Here is a 10,965-nt window from a genome sequence, read left to right as displayed (position 1 = left end):
AGCCACGCCCTCCGGGCCAAGCAAGGACATAAGCTTAGTAAGCGCGTCCTGCTGCGCCGGGGGCAAATTCGCGAACACGGGGTGTTCCATCCTCGCAGAGGATATAGTCAACCGACTCAGGAGCGGGATTGACTACAAGTGCTACCAAGTGCAGCGGGGCTGCCGTAGCTTTAGCGTCAGAGGAAGACGTTCGACTCAAAGAGTCACTAATACTAAGTTCCTTATCCAAAGGACACTTACAGCCCAAGACCAGGGCTCAAAGTTAACAGCTTAACTTTTATGCTTCAAAACCAGAAGTGTTTTATTTACTAATATTGCGGCCAAGCCGCCTAGGTGTAAATGTATCTCTTTAACTATCTAGCATAGTTAAACCTAATCAAATGCATAACGTGTGGCTTTCAGCCAACGTACTGAGAGACCTTGTTAACTCTCCAACTTATGTACTGAGAGTTTGTTAACTCTCCGGGTACTTCGTACCCCTGTGTGCTCCACACCATGTAACCCCGTTACAGCATCCGACGTCTTCTCCTACAGTTATGATCTGAGCGACCTCGTGTGGCACTGTATTACCCACACAGAAAGCGTATTAGACGTCTTCCTCTTCCGTTATGATCTGGGCGACCTCGAGGGGGGGGCTCTGTTACCCACTTTGGACACGCTATTACCTGTGTTCAGACAGCTGCAGTTGTCTGCAGAACTATGTTATCCGCTTGTGGACAAGCGTCCTCGGAGTCGTCATATACGTCGACGACTCCCAAGCATCTGCTGATTACTCCGGTACCGTGGCGGCCCTTGCGGGCGCCACGGGCCCTGACAGAAGTGGGAACATGACTTACAAATGCTGCGTCGAACTTCGGAGGGCGGCTGACACCGATTGCCTTGTCTCGCCAGTCGATCCAGGGCTCGTGCTATTCGATCCAGGGCATGACCAGGATTATATCGTAGCGATTCATGTCGAGAAGAGTAAACTGTTCTGGGCTGTCGAAGTCTTCAAACCTGACGTCCGGATCCACTTGGACGTTGGGGACAGTGACGACCATCCCGTCGGCCAGTCGCATTGACACCGTCCCGTTGCCTTTACATTCTCTCAAAGCATCGGACAACTTGTAGCTATTACGAGCAATCGTCGGGCGGCGTGCGAATCTCTTTGACGCCCCAAAATCGATCAAGATTCTAAAGGGGTGATCGTATCCCCGTACAAATTCGTGTACTACGAGCAGTCCACCGCTGCTCTTTGCTGATTCGAGAGTGCGAAGCCTTTTAGAACCATGGTACACGCCACCCGCGCACCCCTCACGAAGACTTAGTTCTTCCCCAGTAGGGCGCCTCGCCCCTACTGGTATCCAGTGTTCCCCTGTTCCCGGGATCCTGGTTTCTGCCAGCGACCCTTGAGGACAGGCTTGGGGAAAGACCGCCCGCGGTGTCTCTTCACGGGACGATGTGTCGCAGCTTTCCGCAGCCAAAGCAGTGAATGTCGAGCTGTTCGGCGGACCCGAGCTCCATTGGAACGGGTCCGGTGAGGTCTGCTCGACCGAGATTCAGCATAGAATTCCCTGGTCATGCCGAGGCCGGCGTTTGCACCTGTTGATGGCTGAAGCGTCACTTGAATAGACTCTTTGAGGGTGCTTGAGGGCATCCGGAACAGCTGAGTGCGCGCCGGGCCCACTCGAATGCCGTCCAACAACACAGTCACCTTGATATCTTCGCTGAGTGGATTGCCCACTAGGGACGCCGTCAGCTCCCACATCGCTTGGACGTATTTGTGCAGCCTGCACCCTCCTTGCTTGCATGGGAGTAAACGCGAACGCTGTGGATACACACAGTTCGCCGAGCGGAACGCGGCTCGGAGCTGCTCGCACGGCTGAACCCAGGATGTGAAACATCCAGGCGATGTCACCTCCCGCGTGTACGTCCAACGCTTACCACGATCGCTAAGGTTGGAGAGCGCAAAAGCAACATGAAGTTGCTCGGTCGAGATCAGAGCTGCGTCCATCGCGAGCTCTACCTCTGGACCCCAGAAGTAAAGGTTCTCACTTTTCTTTCCTTCATACGGCTTAACCTTCAGCCGTATTGACTTCTGGCGTGGATGATTTGTTTCCGCCGCAGGAGCCTGCAGGTTTTCCCGCACATGTGTGATGGGTCCTTGCTCGTAAGCGTCAAACGCATTAACACGCTCGAGTTGCTCGGCCGGTGCTGACGCCACCAGGCTCTGCAAGACCCCCATCCCGAAGATGCCAGCCATCTTTCGGACCGACTCGAACGGTGAGTTGTTCAGATGGGAGAAGTCGTTCCTATCCATAGCGACGAACTTCAGAGAGGTTCAGGTAGTCTACTCGCGTTGGCGTGAATTGACTACAAGTGCTACCAAGCGTGACGAGGTCAAACAGCACCTTGCGGTGGCCTCCGAGAGAATACAAACTCTCCGTGAATAGAAGTTCACAGGTCCCCTTTTGCCTAAGGGAGCAAAGTGACCAATTTAAGGTAAGCTGTAAACTGAATATATTTATAGGTAGGCTAAGCACGAGGTAAATATACAAACTATAAGTCACCTTTAGTAAAGCTATGTCATCAGCCAATGGTTGGTCTCGGACGACCCTGGTACCATGTACAGTACTGCACCCCGCTTTCGCGGGGGTGGACCACATAGGATTTGCCAATAAATCATATTTTAGCTTGCAAATCATTGTTTATTTAGATTCAGGATCATTACACCCGGCAATTTATCAAAGGTCCGACGGCGCAAAAACGGGGTGCAGCACTGTACCAGATATTCCGAAGTATTACGTGTCACACTTAATGTAACTAGGGGACACTTGGGGTAATGTACCCCATTACGCAAGTAGACCGGCGGAAATGGAACCGCAACTCCGTCATTAGCGCTACCCCATATGACCAACACGACATGAACGATACACTAACGAAAGTATGTAATGCAGAGCTAACAATGTAGCGTCACTATTTGACGAACCGATCTAAGATCGATCCAGGAAGTGATCTAGTTATGAGGCATTTGGTATAGCTACCCAAATATTAAGAGACTTCGCTCGGGATTCTAAAGAAAGTGGATGAGTGGGTGGAGAAGAAGACGGGGTGGGCTCCTATCACCCGACATCATCTAAGGTCAACCCGACTTTTTAAATATCCGTCAACGTTTTTAAAAAATAATTAGTATTTGATTACATATATATACTGTTGATGCAGTTTATAACAGCTTCAAAGTTGGATATCATTCTCTTTAATCGCACGTGCGCTGTGTTTACAAAGGATTTTTATTATTTTTTCGCGTCTGTCGAGATGTTTTCTCGCTCTTACGATTTATACCACTACTAATGGTAGTTTTGAAGCACATAAACGGCAAGTTTGATGCAGGACACCATCGCTGTAAGAGTGCTGATGGCCTACTTACAACATACTACAGTACTACAGTAGTACAACGTGCGTGAGGAACTACCTTCTAACGCTTCGTGACGGGTATCATGGCGTTGTAGCTGTATAGCTCGGCTCTTCAGCCCGTAATGCATGGCAGACGTATTATACTTCTAGCACCGACAAGGTGTCCGCACGGATATCTGTTTTACGGGTGACAAGTCACCTTTCTCAGAAATCAGAAGACGCGATCGACAATGAGAACCCACTCTAAAGAAATACATTGTAATGAATAGCGTGCCGCTCATTCGCAATTTTTCTCGTTCGCGCGCTGATAATGAACACGTCCGCGATAACGAAGGGATCTCTGGCGCACCTGGGGTCCCGTACGCGGCATCTATGAGTGTGTCTCAATATGTGCGGGTAGATCGCGTCGACGGCGCGCAAGTTGTCGCCAACATCGTGGACCCTGGTGGGCCGACTGACGGAGATGCGCTAGAACCTATTGACTCTGGATGTGGTGAAGAAGCGACGGGTCAGCGATGACGTGGGCAATTCTGTCGCATTCATCTAGCCGGGTGGAATTGAGATGGACCCATTAGCTTATGCGATAGTCGGGGGATACCATATGGATGCAGACGCAGTCCTCCATCTTCGCTACGTTGCTGGTGCGCGCAAGTTGGCCCTGCACAAGCCTGCCAACGTTATAATGGTTGAGTGGCTTGACTATGTCCTTCAAGTAGAGGGCGGCTCCAGCTCGGTAGTGATGAACGCGGCGGGATTTCCTGCAAAGCTGGAAGAGGTTCGAGCATTGTGTGCGAAGAGCCGCGTGGGTCTAGCAGCAAAAGTCATAATTCCTTTGACGGTGCAGTACGAGCCCGATGCGATAGTACCTGTGATTCGGTCAGACACGCTCGCCGTAATATCCGTTCCCCGGCGCCACATACTTAAGTGTGCGCTTAAAAGGAAAAAAAACTCGGCGCGGGTACGTTCGTGCATCCTAGGGACGTCGCTCCTGCCAAGAGAGCAAAACGGAAAGTGCTGCCGGGGAGTCCGTCCATGAAGGCGGACGACCACTGCGACGCCAACGTACGGTTGGGTTAGAAGGCGGTGGCTGGGATGAGGTGCCGGCAATGATGCGGACACCTGATGAGGAGGACGAGCAGGATAATCGGGAAGTGCAACGCCAAAATCACATATTGAACGCCATCGGAGGAGGACCAATCCGTTATGAAGAGGTCGGCACATATGCAGTCGACGAGATGCGCTCAAAGACGACAACAACATTTCGCCCAACGACGATTATAAAAGGACATCCACGACAAAATTGGCCACCCAGATCATCAAGGTAAGGAATCACAACGCACTCTTGAATACGAACAGCAGGCTCGTGGTGCCGAACCGCGGCTGTGGACGCCACCAGTGCTTCGAGACGCATATGATTTTGGTTTTCGCATTCGAGGACTGTCGATAATGCACTGTATAGGACTTTCTCGGTCGGCATTGATGAAGGGCGAAATGCCGTCAGTGAACATGACGGATTACTCCCGAAAAAATTGCATCCTGCCGGCAACGAGAGACCCAGCTTACGAGAACATTAAGGAAGCATTGAGAAACCTTCGCCAGTTTGGAGGCGGCTTTTACAACGAGACTACAGTGGACTTCAATAAATTGGCTGGTGGAAATTTGTGCTTGTCAAAGCTTAAGTTTTAAATTGTTTTGCGTTTAAGATTATTTTTTGTAAGTGCAATCCTCCGAACATTTTATTTATAAAAATAAAACGCCGCAATATTTTATCCGACGAAGTGTAAATCGGTGGCCTAATAAATACTTCCTCTGGTTGATAATGATTCCAGGTTTCAGACATTTTGACCAATAACACAGTCAAAACTACGTATTTACAACGTCTTATTGGCTTAAACCAAAGCCACAGCTCCCCTCTTTGCATAGCCACGGGTTTGGATGCATGTAGCTTTCACCATTACAAGTTCTGCGCCGCGAGAACCAAGTGCAATCTGAAGCCACACCCGCCACAACTGCAGTTTTCTCCACCTCCTCTTCAAAACACGTCCAAGCCTAATCTAACAGATATCGAGCGCAAAACCATCATTGACGAAGTTCTACAGCTAAGTGACAACGGCGTTTTGCCTTCGGGAGTGTATGTTAAGGTTGGTCTGAAATTTGGCTGTGCACCCACCACTGTGAGTCGTATTTGGAAGCGGTACGCCGTTGCCGTTGCCGTTGCCGTCGCCGAAGGTGGCGTAGGGGGTGTATGGTCCAGCCAGATCAAGAAGAAGTGCGGTAGGAAGCGGAAAAACCGCGATGAGGTGCGAGAGAAGATTGCAAACGTTCCTGTTGAAGAGCGTTCGGCTGAGCGTCGTCGTTGAGACTGCTGGAATCTCCAGATATCTCGTACGTCGGGCGGTGAGCGAAGGCATCGTATCACAAAAAACAACGTTCATCAAACCAGCATTAACCAGCCAAAATAAGCTACAGCGTGTCGAGCACGCATTGTCGTTCATCGACGATACAACACTACACTTTGAGCCTATGGCAAATCTTGCTCACTTTGACGAGAAATGGTTCTACGCTGACTCTTACCTTGTCTTCGACGGCGAAGAACTCTCCCCCCCCCCCCCGCGGGCCTGGAAGAGCAAGCGCTTTATCCCCAAGACAATGTTTCTGGCCCGCCCACGGTAAATCTTGATATTTTATTTTTTACATTTTTAATAACCGTTTGTAATATATATTTTTGGCTAGGTACGATCCCCATCGTAAACAACATTGGGATGGGAAAGTAGGAATATGGTTTTTTACGGAGCAGTACGCGGCTAAGCGGCGAAGCAAGAACAGAGCCAAAGGTGACATTTGCACTAGCAATATCAAAACGGTTGATCGAACAGCGTACAAGAGCTCCTTGCTGACTAAAGTGTTTCCGGCAATTAAGAAAAAAATGGCCAAGAAAGGACCGTGGGCAGATTATCTTTGTTCAACAGGATAACGCGAAGCCCCATGTCCCACCGTCCGTCCCGGACATCATTGCGGCGGGAACCGAAGGAGGCTGGAACATCAGGAATTGGTGTCAAGCTCCTAATTCGCCGGATCTAAATTGTCTCGACTTGGGGGTATTCGCGTCAATGCAGAGCCTTCAGCATCGTGTACCAAGAAAGGGTATCGCAGCCCTGATTGCGTCGGTGGAGGAGGCGTATCGAGCCATGAAGACCGACACAGTGGATAACATTTCCCTGTCCTTACAGGCATGCATGCTGGAACTCCTGCGACAGAAGGGAGGTAACTTGTACAGGTTACCACACACGGGGAAGGCAAAACTCCGGCGAGCCAAGATGTTGCCTGTTAGCTTGTCGTGTAACAGGGATCTACACGAGACAGCAATTGCATTACTTAAAGCTGCTGGCCGTGGCAAGGCACTGCTTTTGATTCTTCATCCATTTAACACCTTCAATATGATCTGAAAATAGATATCACTTATAGAAAACGTTTTGGCAGAAATAGAACTCCTAACCTGGCATATTGCCTTCCTGCAATCATTATCAACCGGAGGAAGTTATGGAATTGTTTCATTAGCCGAAATAAATTGTGCATTGCGATTTTTTGTTTATGAAGGGTCAAATCCTGCATAATTAACCTTTTCAAAAGTCAAGCCTCGCTGCTGGTGTATAAAATACCTCTCATCTTCCTTGCCCGTGTTAGATGATCTTATTTATCGCGGCGAGCTCAAATCCAAACAAAATTGAGTTGGTATTCAATTTTTTTGCTGATTTTGAAGTGAACTTGCTTGTTGTGGATTATTGTTAAAACTAATCTTCAAGTGGCTGCTGAACACTCAAACGATACAAAACGGTAATGAAAGGGTATACGAAATCGCTGGATTGTCACATCGATGTTAACATATCAAAAAGCGTGTACTAACGTGAAAAACTACACTTAAATTAATGGTTCGCATGGGTTGCTCTACGTCGAGCTCTAGCATTTTCAACACGATGCCATTCAGCATGAGCAGTAAACGCACCACGTCTGTTGAATCGCTCTGTGCATCCGTGCACTGAACAAGTCCAATCCACTTCTTCTTCCGATGACGATCCGGATTCCTGGTCCAACACATCGTCCAAATCTTCGCAAGAAAGGGTGAAGCCAGGAAGAACGGTACCACCATCAAGATCTCTCCACGCGCTATTGCCGACGCGTCGAACAAGCCGATCTCCTCGGGTGTCCCGCTTGTATTCGTGCATAATTTTGTTCTTTAAATCAATGAGCCATCCCAATTGCACCCCGTGAGGAAAGTACTCGCGCCGCATCTTGTGATCGAGAGCATCAAGTTTGGAATATGGGCCAGTAAGAGTGTCAATTTCCACCACGAGCGTCGGAACAAAAGGCTCTCCACCACGAGTCCATCGTTGCGTTTCGGTCAGTTGCCTTGCTTCACCTCGAGGCACATACGCCACATAGGGTACCCGAAGCGCTGTGCCATCCAGCACGTATTCACCTTGCGCATTTGTCACTCTTCCACCATGGCCACTCCACGCAGCCCAATTCAGCAGCACCTTGCAGATGTACGGTGAGATCACGCTGCATCCGAACACCACCAGTCGAAATGGAACAAATCGGCCTTCGTCGACGAAGAAGCCAGGCTGCTCGCCAAGTGTTGGATGGACCACAGACCGATCTTCTTCACGTGCTGGTTTAGCTGCTCGAGGGACACACCAGGGTAGTCCTTAACACGACACAGAGTCTTCTTCGACTCTAGGTCACGCACCAGTCGCGCAAGCACGTCTTCGTGGTCTTTTTTCTTGGTGTTTGCTACGGTCATGTATAATGTTGTTCTTTCTCGTACTGGCAGAAGAAAACCTTGCCCAGTGTGGCCCACGCACCGAATGAATTGACTTCAAATTGAAAATGGAACTTCCACTAAATGATCAATTCAAATTTGATTTATCATTGACGAACTAGTTCCATAGCCAGGAACATATCAATCCCAAACTACCAACGCTAGCATAGGTATTAAGCGCTGTTTCTCTTGATCTAATTTGCGAGGTAGTCTGTGGTCAGCGAACTACGGTAGTGGCAAAGCAGGAAGATCATGTCGCCGCACCGCGAGCGCCTCACACGCTTCTATAAGAAGTACAAGTGCAACCTGTACTTCTGATAGAATGAGCGTGCTGAGCGTTTCAAAGGACGCGAGACGAAGTTGTTATCGGCGCTGGTGAAGAGAAGTACGGCCCGAAGCCCACCGATGATGAGACGTTCGACACAGCTGCTCATTCCAAGGAGGAGACAGAGGTGGCCCCTACACCTCTCGATTCGGAGATTACAACGGACTTTGACTTCCAGAGACTGTTGGCTTTCTATCAGAAGTACAACCCCGAGAAGGCTGGAGATGTGGCGCAGGTGCTGGCCAAGTACAATGGCATTAAGTCTTAGTTTTTCGACGCACTAGTCAAGAAGTACGGCCGGAACCAGGCGACTCTGCCGAGGAGAACGATAACGACGATGATGAGAGCGAGGAAGAGGAGGACGACGGTCAGCCGAAGATGCGTCACGTGGTCTACTGCCTCATTGGCACGGTCCCGCCCGAGTACTGCGAATACGGCACCATGTTTAACGAGTGCAAGCCGTGGCTGGCCGAGACCTGTCCCGATCTGATGCCTACCAAGTATAATCGTACGGTCGTTGAGTTGCTGAGCAGATTGCTGACGGTGTGGAAGGCATTACCTACGAAGTGGAAGCGTTAATAAAAAAATTTAACAAGGTTGAGGAGGCAGCGAAACGGAAGGAGAGCGGTATGGTGACCATCTCCAAGAGTTCGCGTAAGGGCCGCAAGCGTCTCACCTTCGTCAGGGGTCGCGAGGACTTAAAAGGCGTTAACATCAAAGACGCCTCTAAGAGCATGGGCAAAAAGTTCGCCTGTAGCTTGTCACTGCCCAAGACGGACCAGGGCCAGCAACAGATCCAACCGCAGGGCGATTGTGTGACTGAGTTGTTGGAGGCGCTGCCAGGGAAGTTTGATGTGCATGAAGACCAGATCATCGTCATTGATGAGCCCACCAAGGCTGGTAAGAAGGGCAAGAAGTAGTTGAAGCCGAAACACAAACTATCCTGCTCGTAAACGGTAAGAAACACTTTTAAACTGCAAGACCCACTTTAAACTGTCAGCACTCTTAACCCCTTGGATCCCAACGTCATAACTTACGGCTTTACGAAATCGTACGTCGTAAGTTACGACGAAAAATCTTCGAGCAATAAAAAATGGCTCGGAAAAAGAAATCCAATACTTTAATGAAGTTACTTTTTTCTTGCCCAAAGAATAATCTGCTGGAGGTCACACGGGCAATTGCAGAAATCGGACAGGGCTAGGTAATGTAAAGGCGTGGGGTCCGACTCGCAGCGGATGCATTCATCATTCCAGAATTTCCTCGATGGCACGCATCAGATCCACTGGACTCCAGAAACCCGCCGTTACTCAACACGACGTCGACTTTCGACATCTCTGGAGGCAGCTACGAGAGGTGGGATGGAGTTCCAGACGTCCCAAGGGCCTCGAGACCGACTGGACCTACATGAAGCCTGGTAGCTCGGCAGATGGCACGGTTGGAGTCGACTTCTTCGTTGGTGAGGCTGCCGTAGTGGCGCATGTCATTGAGGCTGGATTTTTGGTAACTGAGGTGAGCTGTTCATTTGCGATACTGAGTAGAATGTAAGACTAAGACTGATGATCGTTGCAGGAGGAAGCGGCTGCAAACGATGAGAGCCACGAGAACCAGAGCCATAGTGAGGAAGAGGTTGGGGATCAATGTGAAGGGCAAGCCCGTGAAGATGCAGTGCAGGACGAGAGTTTGGTGCGGGCGTCCCAGATCAACACCAACGTGGAGCTCTCCCAACACACAATGGATGCATTGTTTGGATCCCTAGCACCGAGTGAAGTGGCGCTATCACAGGGAGCTATAGCTCGTGCATTTGACTTTCCGCAAGCTGGCCTTCAGGGAGATGTTTCCGAGCCGGATGTACTGGAAGGGGCAAGTCAATTGCAGCACTTGTCAGGCGCTTCGGGAGCTGAAAGTTTGGAGCTAGATGTGCCTATAACCAGGCAACTTCGCCCGCGACGCCAGCTCAAGCATGATGTAAACTTTATGGAGAAGAACGAGAGCCCAAATGATTACGAGCAGCTGAGCTCGGGAGAAAGCGACGGTGATGCAATAGCAGACAATGATGATGATCCTCTGGATCTCCAAGGAATAGATGAAGATGACGATGTCATCTCGGATACGGATGCACCTGAGCTCAACGAAGCATTTCTGGCCTCGCTTAGACTAGGAGACGATGAAGGACTAAACCGAGAAGCCCTCGCAAGAAGAAAAGCTCTCCGGGCAATGCGTTGGACGCCACCTTCATCGAACTTCGAATTCGCAAACGCATACCCGGGTCTTACCGGTGAAGTAGCACAACCAGTTGCTGACCTACGGAAGCTCTGCAATTCACCCATCGAAACCTTCTTTTCCTTTGCACCGAAGTCTATGTGGGTCAATTTGCGAAGAAACGAACCGTTACTGCTCGCAGCAGATCCTCCCCAGAGCCGAGCGGATG

General features: G+C 49.9%; 2 protein-coding genes across 2 annotated transcripts; one reads left to right on the top strand and one right to left on the bottom strand.

The window, feature by feature from the left end:
* Positions 1–7,316: 7,316 nt before the first annotated feature.
* On the bottom strand, positions 7,317–8,194 carry PITG_17652 (uncharacterized protein; the record flags this gene model as incomplete). The annotated part of the gene is made up of 2 exons (XM_002896466.1): positions 7,317–8,018; positions 8,060–8,194. 2 exons carry the CDS (start codon positions 8,192–8,194, stop codon positions 7,317–7,319), a joined length of 837 nt encoding a protein of 278 aa, XP_002896512.1.
* A 270-nt stretch (positions 8,195–8,464) lies between these two features.
* On the top strand, positions 8,465–9,457 carry PITG_17651 (uncharacterized protein; the record flags this gene model as incomplete). The annotated part of the gene is made up of 6 exons (XM_002896465.1): positions 8,465–8,505; positions 8,559–8,597; positions 8,718–8,763; positions 8,806–8,820; positions 8,910–9,080; positions 9,134–9,457. The coding sequence occupies 6 exons, from the start codon at positions 8,465–8,467 to the stop codon at positions 9,455–9,457; spliced, it is 636 nt and encodes a 211-aa protein (XP_002896511.1).
* Between the last annotated feature and the right edge of the window lie 1,508 nt (positions 9,458–10,965).

The sequence above is a fragment of the Phytophthora infestans genome, genomic scaffold (assembly GCF_000142945.1).
Source record: "Phytophthora infestans T30-4 supercont1.59 genomic scaffold, whole genome shotgun sequence".
In the NCBI taxonomy this organism is placed as follows: Eukaryota; Oomycota; class Peronosporomycetes; order Peronosporales; family Peronosporaceae; genus Phytophthora; species Phytophthora infestans.
Note: the sequence above shows the minus strand (reverse complement) of the source record. Positions and strands in the feature narration are given on the sequence as shown.